The sequence below is a fragment of the Camelina sativa genome, chromosome 4 (genome assembly GCF_000633955.1).
Source record: "Camelina sativa cultivar DH55 chromosome 4, Cs, whole genome shotgun sequence".
Taxonomy (NCBI): Eukaryota; Viridiplantae; Streptophyta; class Magnoliopsida; order Brassicales; family Brassicaceae; genus Camelina; species Camelina sativa.
Window position 1 is genome coordinate 25,701,199 of NC_025688.1, and position 19,778 is coordinate 25,720,976.

The following is a 19,778-nucleotide window of genomic DNA, read 5'->3' on the forward strand; positions in this document are numbered from 1 at the left end:
ACCGGACATATCTTTAGTATGTTCGGTTCGGTTCGGTTCTTCATTAATTTTTTAAAAATTCCAGTAAAACAGAGTAATCTCAGATTGAATTGTGTATGAAACTGAAACCTAAAAGCTAAAGATACGAACTTTGCAATTGTGAACTTTCGAAAAAATGAACACAACCTCTGACCTCCATGGCCGTCGTCTTCTCCGGTGAGTGTGACTTTATCTCTCTATCCACCCGTTTACAGCTTTCTTGAAGAACCCTAATTTTGATTTGTTTTTGAGGATTCAGATTATCTGAACAACTAACAGAGATTCTCAGACGCACAGAGTACACACCGCAAGAGAGCAGCAAAGTATCAACCAAAGATATACTCTTTTCCTTGTTACCAAACACTTCGTCTCCTCACCAAGTCAATGAAGAAGAATCGATCAAGAATCTCGCGCTTGCTTGTGCACTTCTCTCTTCTTCACGTTCCTCCACTCACGAACTACTTTCATGGATTCCAGAAACCCTCTCTGTCATTGGGGAGTCTACATTTCGCGAGATTTCGAGAGATTGTTTCAGTGATTTTCCTAGTAATGCTGAGGAATTGGTAGTTGATAGTGGGAAGATTGAATTGTTGCCGATTGTTTTGCCGGAGCTGAAAGATGGAATCGAAAAGAGTTCACTTGGTAAGAGCAGTGATACAGAGGATGTTGTAGCTGCAATGGCGAGAACACCTGTTGGTTATGCGATCATTGCAGCTCACCAGCTCAGGTGGTTTGTGACTCAGGTCTGAATTTATTAAAAATTGAAAAATTGTTCTGTTCATGTTGTGAAAAAAATCCAACTTTATAATTTTGGTGGTGTTGATGTCTTTTGTGTTAGGTTGAGAAACCGGATTTGGTGAAATTTTGCAACTTGGTGGTTCCTTGTGCTTTGACAGCACTTGATCATTGGTCTCCTGAAGTCAAAGTAAGTATTTTTGAGATGTATAGATTGATGGGTTGTGTCTGGTTAGTTGTAACATGATGCAAAATCCTCTAAGTTTTGATGATCTCACTCATTGTTTGATGACAGGGGCAAGGTATAATAAGCTTAGTTCATCTCGCTAAAAATGTGACTTCAGGTGACCTCGGTTTGTATGGAGATGTGGTTCTTGATGCGTGTTGCCAGAATATAGCTTCTGATGATGAGATTTGGATACATGTGGTAGAGTTATCTGTGCTTCTTGTGACTAAACTCCACCCAAATAATCCCCGTAGCCCGTGGTAAAATAAATTGTTCTCTATCTAGTTAATTGCATTTGTTCAGAAGATGAAGACGTAATCAGAAAAAAAGAAGTTGCTTTAAAGATCATTCATCTGATCCTGACTATACCCTCTTCATACACTTTATGGCTTTTGTCATTCTCAATAGATTGGTTCGACTGCTCCATCGTTCGCAACTTTTCTTTTGCTAATTTTGAAAATTTTCTTTCTCAGGTACGAGAAGATTATGAATGAGATGCTTGGCCATTTGGAACGCCAACCAAGAAATAAGGAGCGACGTATCGCTTGGCTAAGATTCATTGAGCCACTCTTGAACGCTCTAGGGCTTTTCTTACTTGCTCATTTTCGACGTATCTTCCCTCTTTTCTTTCAGTGGATGCATTCAGACGACGCTGAAACCGTTCTGTTGGTATGGACTTATTCATCTTGTAGATATGTTAGATTACCCTTCTCGTCCTCACATTCTTTAAGATAAACATGAAAATTTCTTTACCTGCAAATACTGTATAGGTTCTTGAGAGACTGGAGACGGTTGTGAGATTGACGTGGATCAGAAACTCACCTTTCATCCCAAGGTTTAAGCCTCTAAATCACTATTTTGAGTGCTTTTAGACAAAATCTTTCTCTCTTATCCACGCTCTAACATCAATCATCTATTGATTTTGGATCTTCAGATTGGTGGAGGAGCTAGTTTCCTTGTACAAAGAGTCATCAACACGTAAGGATCGCGATGATATTAGACCTCTTATCCTCCGTATCTTGATGCTACTCCGCCAGTATGTTTCTATCGCTTATCAAATGCACTACCAAAGATTGTTCACATATATGTTCTCTGATTTATTTAAGCTCCCTATCTCACAGGTGCAAAAGCTTACAATTTGAGTCAGCTTGGAGTCAGTACCAAGAGGATCCAAATCTGAGCACTGTTAGTGAATATATATGGGCTAGTTCTAGTTGATATCAAGAGCCTCTGTTTGACTTATAAGCCTACGGACTACGGTTCATGACAAAATACAGCCATGCTTTTTTCTTCTAATTCTCTGATAATTAGTTTTGTCTAGGCCGAGTGATGCACTGTAATTACTGGCTAATTTATGTTTGACTTTATTGTATGAATTTGGTTCTTTGAAGCGAAATTGTAGAAGAAGCTAGAAGTATACATGAGACATTGAAAAATTACAATACGTCTCTACATCATCTTTGAAACCATATAACAAAAAAATTACATAACACTCTTGAAAATCTATACACATAAAACTGCATGATCTCATCTTTCACTGTAAGCTAGAACATCATCATAGGTAAGGCTAGGAAGTTTAAACAGACGCTTGCTTTGCCAATTCCACTGTCCTCTTAGCACATCCATATGATTACCAATTACTCCAATCACACGGTGACCTCTTTCTAACTCTTCCTTTTGTCTTTTACCTTCCCTGCAATAAGAGAATATAAACTTCTTTAACACTCTCTGTTTATATATTGCTACTTTGATATGAATGAAATTAGAAGTTGAAGTTTATTGCAAACCTCATGATCAAATGTGACCAATTGCTGTATCCTCTAGATTTTAACTGTTCGACTGTGGCGTTCCGCTCTCTTTCGGGTTTTCTTGATAACAGAACCATTGTATAGCCTTGTGCTATTAGCTTAGAATATAGTTCCAGTGTTAGTTTGCTTCTCTGATGCTTTGCTTCTTCGATATACTTCATATAATAACCATCTTGTTCTAATCTACAAAAAGAGAAGAAAAACAAAGAAGTTAACAATCTGAAAAGCTTGCAGAATGCAAACGAAAAAAAACCAAAATATTTACAGATTGGTATCATCGATAGCGAACACAACAAGATCGCGGCTATCGTTCATAGGTTTGATGGTTTGGAAATAAGTGAGAGCCATCTGGATAGTGAAGTTCAACTCTCTCAAGTAAATTCCTTGTTTGATTCTGCGTAAAGCAACATCATTGCATAACAATGGTAATTCGATATTATCTTCTTGTTGCAAGCTATTGAGCTGAGAGTGTAAAGACAAGATTTTGCAGTAACTGAAACTTTCTTCAAGTCTTTGAGCCTCGATCATTCTGATATCTCGGTTTCCACAGCTCTGTAACATTGTTGCTAAAGCTATAACAAGTGTTATCATCAAAACTCCAAATGTTACAAGAGAAGCTATGAAGATTGAAGCTGCTAAAGATGTCATGTAACATCCAGATTCTATCGTATATCGACTCCCCAACTCTGCAAAAAAAAAAAGATACACAAGAATCATTGCAATAAGTCAAGAATCAGACCAAACTCAGATGTTAGAACTTGGAAGATTATAAATAGATATATATACATACCGGAACCACCTCGGCTGGATAGACCTGAGAATTCCCTCTCCATCTGATGACCATAAGCCGACATTTTTCAACACTATGATGATGATGATGATCATCATAAACCCATCATTGATAGTTTTAGAAGATAAAATGGAAAAAAGTTTGTGTTTCGTTTGTTTTTATCAAAAATATTGTAGATTTTTTTCAAGAGAAAGTTTAGTTTGTACCTTTGTTTGTAGTCGTAGAAGCTTCAAAAGCCAAAACGAATCTTTATGCGATCAAGATCTGGAAGAGAAGAAAGAAAAAAAATCTGTGGCATGGTCACAAGAAAACAGAGAACATACACGTGACTTTGTCATGATCCCAACTTGATAATGCTCTGATCAGTTCAGCTTATCTTCTTTACTCGATCAAATAAACAAAACATCCTTCTCTTCTTGTATTCTTTTTCCAAATTTGGCGGAGACACCAAAAAAGAAGAAGGAATCAGACCAAACTTATCTTCAAATATTGGAAAATGTACCCATCGCGGCTACAACATATTAAATACTAATAGGCTTATATTAGAAATGGAATAACTGAATTAGCTGATGACAGATCATTTCCTTTACTCGATTATACCAAATATTAAAGGTATGAATGGTGACTGCGGTCAGGGCGGCCAAATCCGTCAGCGGTTTAGTCCGCCCCAAAAATAGGGCGGACAGCAGACCACTGCAGACCAAGTCTATTTGTATGTAAAAACGGTCCGGAGTTGGTCCGCAGCGGTCTTGTTTCTGCTTTATTTAGATCGCACCACTGCGGACTGCGTTTGATGAATGGTAAATAAAAAGCGGTCCAGTCCGCAGACAGATTTGTCCCCCCTGACCGCTGCAACCATTCACACCCTAAATATTTATATGCTTTTAGGTGTATCCAATAAGTGAACAACATATATACGAACCTTTGTTTTAATAATAGAAACTGGTCCAATGATTCCGGATCTACTTTAACTTTTTACGATAATGGGAGGATACTGTATATCATTTTTTACGTTTTCAAAACATGATCCAGTATTTTTTACGTTTTACTATTCAGAATGTTCATCATAATGAGAGCTGTTCGTTTTTGAAATCAGACTTTTCGTTAGGAAAAAAGGATAAACGAGATGACCCCAGTGTCAAACATTATTGATGCGAATTATTAGATTTTCAGCAACTAGTACGAATATATATATATATATATATATATACTTAGTATCTTTTATGAAAATTCTTCAACAATAATTTGATGCGTAAAGAGTAACATGATTTGCTAATACTCGATCATATATATGTCTTCATCAATCATTTATAACCCATGCGACCTGATAATCGAAAAATTAAAACCCTAAGGATAATTATATGCTAACATAGGGTTGGAAATTGTTGTTGTACGTATACTCTACCTAATAACGTATACTCTTATGCATATACGACAACAATTTTCAACCGCATGTGTTAACAAATAAATAATTATCTTTAGTTTAAAAAAAAAAATGTTTTGAACATGAAGAAACCAAATTGTAAACGGGTCCCCGCGTCGTCGGATGTAATATATATGGCCACTCCTTAAACCGAAAAGCTCGTCGTTTCTTTTTTTTTTTGTACAGTTTAATTTGACTTCTTTTATATTTTGCCAAAAATCTCGACGAGACATGGAAAAGGAAATGTAATAAATGTTTTATTTCTATGCTTTAGGTCCAATCCATATTCCAATTTTCAAAAACCATAGTTATATATTAATAAAAAAATACAACAATATAGTTTTTATATACATACATTCGTCATGTCATGGTGTTGATGCCAGCTTATCGTAATAATAACTTAGAAAACAACTTAAAAGAGAATTTTCCTGTTAGACTATAAAGATTTCCAAACGGTAACACAAAACTTTGGTTATAGTTGTGTGTTGTGTCCTCCGTACAAACCACAAACCAATAGCTTTGGAGTTTTGGTTAATCTTGTAAGTACAAGGGATATTGGAAGAACAATTTTGGTCATTTTATTTAGTTCTGTCTTTTGTAATTATTTGAAGATATGTATTTCAAGTATCAATTTGTACGTATTCGGTGACGTATACGACAACAGTTTCAAAATGTTACGTTACCAATTAATTATTATTCACTTTGATTTTTTGTTTGCAGGTATAGAAGAATCTGAGAAAGGGGTCCCGGCATGTATGGGTCACTATTCAAATTCAAGATTCTTAAAGATTTATATTTGTAATTAATTTTACATATTTCCCCATGTATACTAATATTATCGTAGATATATAATGGTCCCAATATTTGGATTCAAGGAACTTGGATAATCGTAGCTTCAAATATCTTACCATTAGGAGGAAACGTGTGACCATAAAATTTGTTTTGTTATAATTGCGACTACCAATGGGATATGGATAAAGTTTGAACACAACATCCTAATTACATCTGTTAGTATATATATATGCATGGAGGAGGCCCATCTATAAGCCCATTTCTTAGCCCATTTGTAACAAGTTAGTGAGTTAGTGTCCTTTTTTAAAAAACATAAAATAATAATATAACAAAAGGATCATCAGTCTATGAGTGTCAAACACTTCGTCGTCTCTCTTTCATCACTCTCCTTTGAGAGCTCTAAAGAAGAGCTTCCATGGATGCGATCAAATGCAGCTCCAGTTTCCTCCACCGCACAAAGCTCAACACTCTCTTCTCTAACTACACTTTACCTAAAATCCCCACTCCCAATTTCAAGCGCATCTTCCGGCCAATTTCGATTTCCGCAAAGGACAGAAGAAGCAGCGAAGCAGAAAACGTCGCCGTAGTGGAGAAGCCTCTTAAATCAGAGAGATTTTTCGTTTCAGATGGACTTCCTTCACCATTCGGCGCCACCGTCAGAGCCGACGGCGGCGTTAATTTCTCTGTTTACTCTGCAAACTCCGTTTCCGCCACCATCTGCTTGATTTCTCTCTCCGATCTCCGTCAGGTTTCTCATTCAAAGCGAGTGCCTTTTGGGTTTGACTGACATTTTTGTAAAAACCCTTTTTTTGAAATTTGGGTTTTTTGATCTCACGTTGCAGAACAAAGTGACGGAGGAGATACAGCTCGATCCATCAAGGAATAGAACTGGACATGTCTGGCATGTGTTCTTGAAAGGGAATTTCAAAGATATGTTGTATGGTTACAGATTTGATGGCAAGTTCTCTCCTGAAGATGGTCACTATTATGACTCTTCCAACATTTTATTGGATCCTTACGCTAAGGTAAAACTGAAAAATTGAAGTTTCTAAATCGGACCTTTTGATAATAATCTCCTTGGCTTGGCTAATAACATTTTCACTTTGGTTTGGTAGGCAATTATAAGCAGAGATGAGTTTGGAGTTTTGGGACCTGATGAAAATTGTTGGCCTCAAATGGCGTGTATGGTGCCCACTCTTGATGAAGAGGTACCATGATTTTTACTATGCTTTTCTAAGAACTGCTTTTGGATTATGTAAGATACTCTTTGATAAATGATTCTGTTGACTTTGCTGCTCTTCAGTTTGATTGGGAAGGGGATATGCATCTGAAGCTACCACAAAAGGATCTTGTTATATATGAAATGCATGTGCGAGGTTTCACAAGGCATGAATCTAGCAAAATTGAATTTCCTGGCACATACCAGGGTGTTGCAGAGAAGCTTGACCATTTGAAGGTACTGATCCTCAAACACATTTCTGGAGCTTGGGTTAAATTGCATATTGTCAACTTTTAACTGTTTACATATTGACAGGAGCTTGGAATAAATTGCATAGAATTAATGCCATGTCACGAGTTTAATGAGCTAGAGTATTACAGCTACAATACGATATTGGGAGACCATAGGTATGCTATTTGACCATGCCTTTGTTTAACGACACTACCTCCGCCTGGATTTTGCTCTGTTTAAGATGAGCAAATACTAGAAACACTCAAAGTTAACATATGTGGGTGATAGCATGTATTAAGTAATCTCAAGAATTCATCAACTAGGATTGTTGTTGTCTCAGGAAACTTCCAATTAATAGGGGTAAATAACTAAAAGATAATATCACATATCTGGAATAGATAGATTGAGCAAGCTCTCAACCATACCATCTTTAACTCTGACACGGTAATTCAGTGAAATAATACATATAGCATGTCTAATCAGGTTGTCTTGCTTGTTCAGGGTAAATTTTTGGGGTTACTCTACTATGGGATTCTTCTCGCCCATGATTAGATATTCATCGCCAAGCTCGCGCAACTTTGCTGGAAGAGCCATAAATGAGTTCAAAATTCTTGTTAAAGAGGCACATAAACGAGGAATTGAGGTGACAACTAGTTTCCAAGAAGCTAAATATTTGTTGCTAGGTTTATGGATGCAATTCTTGATAGATTTTAAGCAGGTAATTATGGATGTCGTTTTGAACCACACAGCTGAAGGCAATGAGAAAGGACCCATTTTCTCATTTAGAGGAGTTGATAACAGTGTCTATTATATGCTTGCTCCGAAGGTAATGCTCATCAAGCAGTCATGTGTTTCTCTTGTTTCACTGCTTAGAGAATAAGAGACAATCAAAAGATCTGTGGGGTAGGAAGCTAAAATCTAGGATTCTTTTTCTTTTCTCAGATAAAATATAAACTAAGTCACTTTGCTGCATGATCTTTACATATTATGCATCAGAAACATGTGGGAAGTTCCTTTTAGGTTTTCTGCATGATCTTTACATAACTCCGCTAGACTAGAAAAGTAGTCTATACTCCACCCCGTGGTTATATATCTAAGTCAACACTCATAATGATTTTGGTTTCCTAGTTTGTAGTCTCATACTGATGATTCTGATATGATTGTTTATTAATGAATCTAAAGTTTATGCATATTTTGTGATTTAACAGGGAGAGTTCTATAATTATTCAGGCTGTGGCAATACATTCAACTGCAATCACCCTGTGGTGCGTCAATTCATAGTAGATTGCCTGAGGTAGTTCCCAGAAATATAGAGTACACGTATTGCTTGGCGTTTTGTCAAACTAAGTCTCTTTAGGCAATTAGTTTATTGATTTCGGTTAACTCCTCCTAAATCGGTGGATATCTCTCCCTTTAAACAGATATTGGGTAACAGAAATGCATGTCGACGGCTTCCGCTTTGATCTTGGTTCAATTATGTCAAGGAGCAGCAGGTGAAAATGTTCTAGAGTACGTGAAATGAGTGCTTGGTCCATCTGTTTCTGGAATATTTATTGTTCTATTCTTGTTAGTCTTTGGGATGCAACCAATGTTTATGGGGCTGATGTAGAAGGTGACTTGCTGACAACTGGTACCCCTGTTTGCTGCCCTCCCGTAATTGACATGATAAGTAATGATCCAATACTCCGTGGTGTTAAGGTGATCAACTAGCTCCCTTGATAATTCTCTATAGATAGCATGAGTTTACATTGTAGAGTGGAGAGATGTTGAATTCTTCACTACTAAATTTTCTCAATCCATTACCAAACGTTAATAATTCCCCATGTAATTAGTGATCTGCACCAGATTATTTAGCATAAAACCTGTTTTGTTTCTTCTTGTTGTACTTCAGTATTGAGCTTCATGTGTGAGTTTTCCATGTGATTTTCCAATTTGTGTCATAATCGCCAGTTATGTAGATGATTGTTATAAAGTAATCATTTTCTTGATGTAAATAGATTCACCAATGTTAGATAGTTGACGACGGGATATTTATTTATTATGTTGCTTCTTTGCAAACAGCTTATAGCTGAAGCATGGGATGCGGGTGGGCTATACCAAGTTGGCATGTTTCCACACTGGGGTATCTGGTCTGAGTGGAATGGAAAGGTCAGTAAATGAATGTTCAGTTCTCGTGACAGTTTCCATTTCGTGTGTGCAATAGGTTATAATTTGACAATATCAAACATTGTTGTAAATTTAATATGGGACAGTGACATTCTTGTTCGTTTCAGTTCCGGGATGTTGTGAGACAATTCATAAAAGGTACCGATGGCTTTTCCGGTGCTTTTGCTGAATGTCTCTGTGGAAGTCCAAATTTGTACCAGGTAAAGTTAACTTCTATCATAATGGGGTGTCTCCATACATATCTAATCTTTATGGTGTTCTTCTTGGTTGTTTTGTCTGTGAAGCTTCATATTTTTGTTTGATATCTTATTAATATTTGATTGTGTATGTGCATCAGGGAGGTAGGAAACCTTGGAACAGCATCAATTTTGTATGCGCGCATGATGGCTTCACGTTGGGAGATTTAGTAACTTACAACAATAAGGATAACTTGGCAAATGGAGAAGAGAATAATGATGGAGAAAATCACAATTACAGCTGGAACTGTGGAGAGGTAAAGATATTAGCTCTGTGCTATTGTGTGGAATTTGTCTTTTGCTCTTTTTCACAAAAGTATTTTAATATGATGGCTAAAATAATCATTAAAATTATTACTAGAAATAATTCCTACCTAAATAGCCTCAGCTTCCTTAAGAAGTATAGAGTGGATCGTTATTAGTAGTTTCGCAACTGCATAAAAACACAATTTCATGATAGTTGTAGAAAGGTTTTTGGAACTTCTACAGAAAAGCAGATGACCTTAGCTTTCGGGATCTGGTTATAAAATTGACCGCTAAGTATCAAACTGGAAGTTCGAAATCAAACATCAAAACTTCAGAACTTTTGAATGGATTATCGTTGTTTTCTCTTTCATCAGCTATGCAAATTCAGTCTCTGTTACTTATATCATATGACCTTTTGTAGAATGTTTAAAAGCTGAAATGAATGGCTTAACATTTTTACTTTCAAATTTCTATTAATTGGTATTGGGCTGCAGGAGGGAGACTTTGCGAGTACCTCGGTGAAGAGATTAAGGAAACGACAGATGCGAAATTTCTTTGTTTCCCTCATGGTTTCCCAAGTAAAGCTAGCCGTTTCTCTATTCTTTTATTCTAATTCCTGCTTAAAGCTCTTTTGACTAATGTTATGCACATTGAACTATAGTACTGGAGTAGGTCATGAGTTCAAAATAATTAACCACAAGAGATCTAACCCACTAGCAATTACGTACTATGCACTGATTAACATGTTAAGGATTATGAACGTTAATACACATCTGAGCATAATCCTATTTCATTGGCATGCTGAACTATTTATCATCAGGGTGTCCCGATGATCTACATGGGAGATGAATATGGCCATACGAAAGGGGGAAACAACAACACCTATTGCCATGACAACTATGTAAACCCTTAAAGCTTTGTTTTTTAGGATGATTCTAAGTTTCTTTTTTCTCAGTCTTAACTTTCCAATAATGTTAATAGAATTCTGATGCAGTTGAACTATTTTCGGTGGGATAAAAAGGAAGAAGCAGACTCTGACTTCTTCAGATTCTGCCGTCTTCTTATCAAGTTTCGTGAGTACGTAAGCTTCTTCTATGAGTATGTTATTGCTTAGATGATCGCTTTCATATGATTTCAAATCCAATAATTGACATGTTTCTTTCTTTTCACCCTTGTAGTGAATGTGAATCACTTGGCCTGAACGATTTTCCAACAGCAAAGCGTCTGCAGTGGCATGGTGTTGCTCCTGAGGTGCCAGACTGGTCTGAAATAAGTCGATTTGTTGCATTTTCACTGGTACGATTTTCTCATACCCTATCTCGCTTTGTCACTTAGGTAGTAATATAAAGCAAGAGCTCCCATTTGATTGTTTGTGTGCAGGTCGATTCTGTGAAGAGAGAAATCTATGTGGCCTTCAACACGAGTCATTTAGCCACACTTGTTTCTCTGCCTAACCGGCCTGGATACCGATGGGAGCCATTTGTAGACACGAGCAAACCGAGCCCTTACGACTGCATAACACCGGATCTCCCAGAGAGAGAAGCGGCCATGAAGCAGTATAGGCACTTCTTGGATGCAAATATGTACCCAATGCTCAGTTACTCTTCCATCATTCTCCTTCTTTCACCAGTTGACGGACAGTAGAGACTGACTTTGCGTGATTTCTCCAAAAAGTTCATTAAAGAAAGGAAACCACAAAATTGGGGAATCTTCTCAAATGTGAATGAGATGCATATACGACAATTATTTCATTAACTATAAAATGTATTATTGTAAAGGTTCTTTTGTGGTTAAGAAGAATCTGAATGGGGTACCTTTGGTTGGCTTGAGAAACAAGTGTGGCTATAGATAGATTCCCACTCATTGTCTACAGATAGATTCCTTTAGGAAAAAACGTGAAAAATACGCTATCTAATTTTTTTTTGCCGTTTAATTCCTCTAGTTGTTAAATTTCCCAAAAAATATTTTATTTAATTTTCGTTGTCTTTAAAAACCTTCATTTTATTAATAACTGTAGATCCATACTTACCACATAACAAATGTTAACTCTAATAATGGAAATGTTAACCAAGGTTAAACTATAACCCCACATGGTTAATTAGAGGGAACTAAAAACATTATTGTCTTCTTCTTCTTCCCCCAAATCGATTTTGAGTTTTAGAACCCTAGAACCCTAAACATTACAACTGAAATTAACAATGGTTTCATACCTCATCTATCAGTCGAACACACCAAACAATCAACCAGAACCGCAACTACTCAGATAGCAACTATCATCGCAATCAAAGGAATTCGGGATTTGAAGTTTGAGAAGAAAAATCGCTTTTAGGATTCTAGGGTTCTAAAACTCGAAATCGATTTGGGGGAAGAAGAAGAGGACAACAATGTCTTTAGTTTCCTCTAATTAACCACGTGGGATTATAGTTTAACCCTGGTTAACATTTCCGTCATTAGAGTTAACATTTGTTATGTCGTAAGTATGGATCTACCGTTATTAATAAAATGAAGGTTTTTAAAGACAACGAAAATTAAACAAAATATTTTTTGGGAAATTTAACAACTAGAGAAATTAAACGGCCAAAAAAAAATTAGATGGCGTATTTTTCACGTTTTTTCCGATTCCTTTATAGTCTGTTACATCCGTCGTTCATTGAATTCGTGTAAGAACAAGAAATCAAAGCTTTCATCTATAAAGTTATAAAAATGATATATTATTTATTTTTGCTTTTTGACTAATGTTTTTTTAAAAAATTGTTATGTCACAACAACAAATAGAGTTGTTACAAAATGCCATCCAAATCAAATATGTAATCGACGATCAAACAGAAACCTCTCAAAAATCGTCGGGATTTTATTGAAAAAGGAAAGAGTACACAGACCCCTGTGGAGAAATAAAAATTGTGATGGCCATACAAACAAAGACTACGTAATCTCCCAAAACCATTGACGACGATACAACAAGAAAAAATCAAGAACCAAAAGTACACAGTTCGTGGAAAACTCAAAACTCGAGACTAAAAGAGATAACCAAATCTTTATATACGAACCTGTTTTTTTGGGTCATATCATATTTGGGGCTCTCAGGACTCTAACAGTTGTTGGACAATCTGTTCTCTGACCAGCCAGAGAGTAGTAAGCCAATATATGAGCCGGATGCTCCATCTCTCTTATCTCTCCCAGCTGATTCACTTCTGGGACTCTTCTCGATGGAATCAGCTCGATATTCCAGTACGGTCTAGCCATCTGCATTAGATCTTGTCCCGTCACCGATGCTCTGTAACCTTGTACCCAAAGGTATCTCAATGATGGTAATTTCTTAACCGCTGCAGCAATTGCTCGCTCGCTGAAGCAACAACCTCTCATCTCTAGCTTCTGTAGATTTGGACAACCTCTTGAGAATTCCATTAGACCCTCATCTGATTCACCTACGTAACCCAGCAGCATCCATCTCACATTTGGACTGTACTGTCCGATATAACTCAAGCCCACGTCGGTTAAACCACCTTGTCTCAGATAGAATGCAAACCGTCTGAGTTTCTTGCATCCAATCAAGAGGGAACGGACTCCGTTGTCCAGTGGTAAATCTGTAATCCTTTCTTCCCGGTCGAGTAAGACAAGGCGGAAGTCACAGAGGTTTTTCAGATATGTGCCTATGCTTTCAAGAGATTCATTAGTTATATCTGAGACATACACCGCCATGTACTCTAGCTCCTGGCAGCCCTGAGCCAAAGCAATAAGTCCTCTTTGTGAGACTAACCCTTCTTCGTCCTCCATTCCTTGTTCATCTGCCCCCCGTTCAATCCTCAGCCGCTTCAAGTGCTTACAGTGCTGTGCAAGAACCTCTAGACCCCTATCTCCGATTACATTCCTTGTCTGAAATACAACAAGAATTTCAGTTGAATATTTTTATGTAAAGAGAACTGACATTGCATTCATATTATCTCCAATCGACCACATCTTATACTCTTAATGCTAGATTCATGACAGATGAATAGTGTGGAGTTGATAAGAAAATTGGTGAATTACTCGCTTAGAAATCTTTCGGGATCAAATAAGTAATCAATAGGAGCATCATCTACCACTAAAAAACCCTGCCCCAAATCTTAAGTTAACAAGAAATGACAGAATATTAAATATTTACCTCGAGAACTTCCAAATTTGGACACTTTTGGATTAGCGTACAATGATCCTCAGTTTCTAGCAATGCGTAAAGCAAATCCAATTTCCGGATTTGGGCTGCGAATGGAAACAGTATTGGCATTTCATTAGGTCCCATGTAAGAGAGGCCCAGACGACATAGTTTTCGAGGGAAAGTCAGATTCATGTACTTCTCAGGCATTCCAATATCCTCATTCAAAGAGCCACCACAAAATTCTTCAAGATTAGCTGCAGCCTTGAAGAAACCAACTAGCTCCAAAATCTCAAAGTCACCGACCTTCACAGAAACCAGAGAGCGGCAATTTCTAGCTATGGTTTCCAAGTCTTTAGGGCTGATTTTGGCAAACTCCGTCATGTAGAAGTTTAAGACCTCCAGAGAAGTGTTGTTCTGAGCAAGCTCATGAAGCCACTTACCATCCTTTTCAATAAAAGAACTCTCTTCCATTAACAACGTCTTTATTTTCCTGGAGAAAACAGCAGACATTAACATGTTGAGTAAGTAAAAAAAAAACTCAAGATATTTGGATTTTCAGCTAAAATTGAATACACATAACTTGCAGATAAAACCAGCAACAAGGTTTATACTTCTCCAATTGAGAAATAACTGAAGATCATTGCAATTTCTGCTTTAATAAAGCATAACAGTAATAAACAACAACTCCTAGAAACTGTAAATGTCTGAAATGGATATTTCTGCTTATATAACTCTTAGTGTAAAAGTGTGTGGTTAAAGTAAGGTTCAACAATATCATCAAGGAGAAAAAGTGCACACCAAAGCTTGCCCAATTAAGGTAAAAGAAGATCAGATCATCACAAACACAAACTTCAAGATATGATTCATTATACAACTGGCTTTTAAAAAGTTACAAAATAAAAGAGCCAAGTGCAAACTTGTTCTACAGTTCTAGTCACAGAAGGAAACAACAAGTGTAGTCAAGAAGATAAAAGAGAGTTGCGTAAGGATGTGCTAAAATCTCAAAAGAGCATCGATTCAAACTCAAATCTTGATACTAAGAAGAACAAGTGTTACCTGCAGTGAGTAACGATGCTCAAAAGGCCATCAGTAGTGAAACCAGAGCACTTGTCGAGCTTCAAAGCCTCAAGATCATCTGATCTGGCTCTAGCTAAACGATCCAGATCTAAGTCACTAACAATCATCCGGCGGAAGTGCACTGACTTGAGCTGCCTAAGCGAGTTGGATATCTCAGTAACCCAAGGAGTAACGTAACCTCCCCAGTTCTCCGGAATCAGATTGAACATAGCAGCTCTGGGCTTGCCTTTAAGCTTGAGAGACCTAAGGTTCGGGAACCTACGGCTGAGACGATCGGGAGTGGCGGTGTAGCAGAGCGCCATGGTCACATGCTCCCTCGTCTCGGAATCAATCTTGAACCACCTCCGGCAAACCAGAGACGCCGAATCTCGATCCTTGGGATCGGTTATGTACGTCATCACTTGCTCGATGACGTCATCAACCGTCGCTACTACTACGCAGCTCAATTTACACTTCTTGATATCAGGATCCTCCATTCTTCGGATCGAAAAGATTCGATTTGTTATTCGAGGAGAAGAAAGAGATGATGGTTTCGAATTGAAACCTCAGTGGTAGATCCACGGAAACACATAAGCGCACACACAAGTCAAGAGAGAGAGAGAGAGAGAGAGAGAGAGAGAGAGAGAGAGAGAGAGAGAGAGATCCGAAGAGTTAGGACGGTGAATCGGAAGAGAAGCAAAAGAGATAGAGAGTGAGAAGGAGACACGCGTAGGAAGAAGAGGCGGATTGGGAGGAGGAAGGAAGGAAGAAGATGAAAGTGGAAGCGAATCCAAAAAAAAAGGAAAATTTTTTTTTTTTGATTGGTTAATATTATTATAAATATTGGAGTTGGGGGAATAAATTCAATCAAGTGGGACGATGATGATATGAGAGAGAGAGATGAGACACAGTTGAAGTTGACGGTGGAGATGTGATCTTTTCTTTCTTTCTCCCTCTTCTTCTTCTTCTTCTTCTTCTTCTTTACTCTAAATTGTTTTTTTTTTTTTTTTTTGTGCAGGTGGACAGATCTTTAGCTACACGACAATATTAACCAATCTGGTTTTTTTTTTTTTTTTTTTTTTTTTTTTTTTTTNTTCATTTGTTTAACTCTATAAATGATAACCTCAATTCTAAGCCAAATTTATTAAATTATCAAAAAAATAAATAAAATTCTCTTTTCTTTTGTAGGATAATTTTTTTCTTCCGCTTTTAATGAGAGAAAAAAAGTAGTTGACTACATGAATTAATTCACATGGACCATATGAATTAACTATAACGAACCTCTTAATAAACAAAATTAAAGTGTTGATGATATATGAATTTTTTTATACGTTTTATTTTGGTAGGAGTTCAACATCAAATGTGGAATGAAATCGTTCAAAAATGGGACTTTCGAAACTTAGCTAAAGACTATTTTACATTACTTTTTTCACTTAGTTGGAATGAATCATCCCAACAACAAAGACCAAATTGTGAACACTTTTAGTTTTAGTGGTTATCGCAGTCGTTATAAAAAAAAAAAAAACTATATTAAAACTTCAATAATGTAAACAGAATCAACAATAATGAATATTTTCATTTATCATGCTATGATCTCGATTAACAATTCTTTAATAATTGTAGTCTACACCTTTCTCCATCAATTTTTTTTCTTGTCAGAAAGTATTAATTGTTTGGAAAGTCACAGAAAATATAAATTTGCCACATAACTTTTATTATTATCGTATTTCTTAGCTTCCTTTGAAACTCGGAAATAACAAAGGTAACAACAATAAGCAAGCTACAAAAAACCAACTAATTACATCTTCTGAGACAAAAGGCTTGAGCTGAACAAAAAACCAAGAACGAAGCGCATGATGAGTTTTCACGACCGCCCCACTTTTCTATACACTGAACCGAACCACACTTACAAAGAACCCAAAATAAAACTAACCAGAAGAAGTCTCTCTGGGAGGCGCAGGCACTCCTTCGCCTGAGCTCACATTCTCACCACGACCATCCCCTCCGTCACCTGAACTCGGTTGCTGCAGTCCAATTGGTGCAAATAAGCTCACACCACTCACGTCCCTGTTCCCACTGTATAGACCTCTGCTTCCATGGTGGTTCAAAGGCGCTGAGGTTGTTGCATTGGCTCCGTTTATGAGCAGTCTTAGTGTTTCTCTTGCGCCTTTCTCCACCAGAGAATCATTCTCCACTGGGAGCGGTGAGATGCCCGTTGGTATCATCCCGGTGGGTCCAGCACTTACCAGGTAGCCTTGACCAGAAGAGCAGATATCGATAACCGGAATATGAACAATAGGGTCACACATCATAGGAATCATTATCTGCTGGGATGATGATGATGAGCCCGGAATGGGTATGTGGTGGACTAAAGGTAATGGAGGGATGTCCGACAGATCAAGCGGTGATGATGGGATCAAAAACCCATCTGATCCTGATGCTGGTAATAAAGATGATGGTAATAAGGAGGAAAGGGGCGGTAGTGAAGGTAGCTCGATGGATAGTGATGGGAACTGATAAGAGGCAGATGGTGCGTGAAGCGATGAAGTGGTTGGAGGGCACCAGCAGTAATAAGGTGAAAAGACTGGTGGACCCATCTTCAAAGGAAATTGTGGTGGCCCGGTCATTGTACTTGGTGTTAACTCTGCTGCTTCGAAAGCAATAAACAGACTGCTTCCATTACTATCCTCCACGGCTTCACCTTCTCCTCCTGACTGAATAAAACCCTCTACATTGGTGGGGATGGAAGTAATGGGTAGATTAGCCAAGATTGAAAAATGGCCTTCACTGCGTCGTTTTGATTTATCTCCAGAGGAGATTCGTAGAGAAGAATTTCTCAGTGTGTTTTCTTTGAAGGAGCTCGATCTAGGGCTGAGGCTTCCTTGGGCCTTTGTCAGTTGAGTCCCACTGTGGCGTGCTCTAAGAGATTTTGATGATGCACTTGAGGAGGAAGAATCAGCTGTTTCAGAAGAGCCAGAAGACGATAATGAATCAGGAGTTGGGACTGGACAACCTTTGATGTTGGGCACTACTGAACCCATAAGATACAAACGGAGATGAGAAGCAACAGAGCCAAGACGTGATTCTTCAATTCCAGTTAGTTCCGAGATCGATGGCTTCTTTTTGATCAAGTCCTTCATCTACACAGGTAAAAAAACAAATAACTAATGAGAAAATCTAGATGCAAAGACAAGGATTCATAAACAAAATAATCATCCCTATCTCACCAACCTTCCTACGCAATTCAGTTCCCAGAAGCTTTGACTTCTCTGAGCACCAATAGTAGAAAGCATTGCCATCTGCAATCCTTATAACAAAAGATCTACCAGAGCTGTCCGCATTTATCTCCTCAATTGACACTGCAGAGCACTGAGATTGGCTGGTATATGTAAAGATTTGTTCTGAATGACCATTGTCTCCGATAAATGAAAGTCGCAAGTCGGATGTTGGCAAGACCATGAGGCTCAAGTTACCCCTGAAACAATGAGAGATACAACGTCAGCAAATTAGTCAAAAAAGCCCTCTAATATCACAATAAAACGCACTAACAAAAAAAAGCTGGATGCTAGAAACCAGACAAAGAAGTTGGATCAAGTCCAGGAGCTTTTTAATTGCTCTCGCAACATTTGCAAGTTGTCCCTAATTCAAGAATCTATTAGCACACACATGCAATTGCTTACACAACAGCTGAGCTATTATTAGTTATTCACAAAATTTAGAGTCCAGCCAGAATAAAATTTATTTCCACCACAAGCTTCTCCCGTGAGCAGATATGTACAATCAATTGACACTTTTATGACTGTACCTTAGCCTAACTGAACTACATCATTCATAAGTCAGCATAGGGACCTTAATCACGAAATCAATTGTCTAATAGCTTCTCAAAAAGATCTTCACATTGACCCATTGTTATATGTTTGAACAGAATAGTACCACTAGTACACACAAAAGACCTCTTAAACCAGATAAGTAGTAACAATAAGAAGAAGAAAAAACAGAGAATCAAATCAAAACAAAAGAAAAGCTTACATTAAAAAAATATACAATGAAAGGCACAGCAAAATAATATGAAGTCGTTAGTCAGTATGTTATGAGAAACACAGGGAATATTAAAGCCCTATATGACTACAATATCAAGAACATACTATACAGTATCAGAGATGAAACTACCTTTACTTCATCATCTACCAGAGATCATAACAGATTACGCCCACATTACCTACAATAAAAGATACATTTTATTTGGAAACATGAAGAGTATCACATCACCCATACAACTAACTGAGTTTCCTATGATTTCTAAAGGCCTTAAATTAAACCAAGAAAGTCATGAATAGATCTAATTACCGAAAGTTAGGTATACATTGATACAAACATAACTAACCAAATGAACAAAGACTTATGTATTTGCACTAACCTCCCAAGTTGTTAGCACATATAACAACTGCAAAAATGTCAGTAAAACAGAGATGCAACAGTTAATATGGAAACAGGCATAATATTTGATAAACGTAATTGAACCAAGAGAGCATACATGGATAAACTCTGCGAGAGAGTATCAATGACACTAAAGCATGAACTGTATGTGTGCACACAAAAATCAGCATGTTCAGCTTACTTTCAGATGATTTCAAAATAACGATTGACTTAGCTAATCAGCCTGAAAGTGAGCATTCTTTTATAAAAAAAAAAAAAAAAAA

General features: G+C 37.3%; 5 protein-coding genes across 11 annotated transcripts in view; 2 read left to right on the forward strand and 3 right to left on the reverse strand.

Annotated features, from left to right (window-relative positions):
* On the forward strand, positions 108-2,405 carry LOC104782452 (uncharacterized protein At2g39910). Of its 2 annotated transcripts, none has more exons than XM_010507387.2 (8): positions 108-195; positions 278-761; positions 857-943; positions 1,049-1,239; positions 1,453-1,648; positions 1,750-1,814; positions 1,914-2,015; positions 2,101-2,405. In XM_010507387.2, exons 1-8 carry the CDS (start codon positions 155-157, stop codon positions 2,195-2,197), a joined length of 1,263 nt encoding a protein of 420 aa, XP_010505689.1. In that variant the 5' UTR covers positions 108-154; the 3' UTR covers positions 2,198-2,405. The 2 variants fall into 2 exon arrangements, with proteins under 2 accessions (XP_010505689.1, XP_010505690.1); XM_010507388.2 differs by having other exon boundaries at positions 308-761.
* Positions 2,385-4,123, reverse strand: LOC104782451 (uncharacterized protein At2g39920). Of its 3 annotated transcripts, none has more exons than XM_010507386.2 (5): positions 3,784-4,123; positions 3,578-3,620; positions 3,053-3,473; positions 2,767-2,970; positions 2,385-2,672 (listed from the first exon to the last, which is right to left on the reverse strand). In XM_010507386.2, exons 2-5 carry the CDS (start codon positions 3,618-3,620, stop codon positions 2,507-2,509), a joined length of 834 nt encoding a protein of 277 aa, XP_010505688.1. In that variant the 5' UTR covers positions 3,784-4,123; the 3' UTR covers positions 2,385-2,506. The 3 variants fall into 3 exon arrangements, with proteins under 3 accessions (XP_010505688.1, XP_010505687.1, XP_019100535.1); XM_010507385.2 differs by having other exon boundaries at positions 3,578-3,650; positions 3,784-4,122; XM_019244990.1 differs by having other exon boundaries at positions 3,578-4,121.
* On the forward strand, positions 6,121-11,813 carry LOC104782453 (isoamylase 1, chloroplastic-like). The gene is made up of 18 exons (XM_010507390.2): positions 6,121-6,540; positions 6,635-6,817; positions 6,908-7,000; positions 7,096-7,248; positions 7,327-7,418; positions 7,744-7,885; positions 7,961-8,068; positions 8,451-8,536; positions 8,664-8,735; positions 8,814-8,940; positions 9,304-9,390; positions 9,516-9,608; positions 9,746-9,901; positions 10,385-10,468; positions 10,711-10,791; positions 10,885-10,967; positions 11,069-11,186; positions 11,271-11,813. Exons 1-18 carry the CDS (start codon positions 6,208-6,210, stop codon positions 11,532-11,534), a joined length of 2,355 nt encoding a protein of 784 aa, XP_010505692.1. The 5' UTR covers positions 6,121-6,207; the 3' UTR covers positions 11,535-11,813.
* Positions 12,722-15,870, reverse strand: LOC104782455 (coronatine-insensitive protein 1). The gene is made up of 3 exons (XM_010507391.2): positions 15,079-15,870; positions 14,032-14,512; positions 12,722-13,763 (listed from the first exon to the last, which is right to left on the reverse strand). The coding sequence occupies exons 1-3, from the start codon at positions 15,573-15,575 to the stop codon at positions 12,951-12,953; spliced, it is 1,791 nt and encodes a 596-aa protein (XP_010505693.1). The 5' UTR covers positions 15,576-15,870; the 3' UTR covers positions 12,722-12,950.
* The window catches only part of LOC104782456, a 4,225-nt gene continuing 1,213 nt past the window's right edge, over positions 16,767-19,778 (reverse strand). For 2 of the 4 annotated variants that reach the window (XM_019244991.1, XM_010507392.1), the window contains 2 exons: positions 18,310-18,553; positions 16,767-18,218 (listed from right to left, as the gene is read on the reverse strand). In XM_019244991.1, the coding sequence (XP_019100536.1) occupies positions 17,007-18,218; positions 18,310-18,553 (1,456 nt within the window). In that variant the 3' untranslated portion in view covers positions 16,767-17,006. Of the gene's footprint in view, positions 18,219-18,309; positions 18,554-19,248; positions 19,298-19,495; positions 19,523-19,778 lie in introns of all 4 variants that reach the window. The other 2 variants (XM_019244993.1, XM_019244992.1) reach the window with 2 other exon arrangements.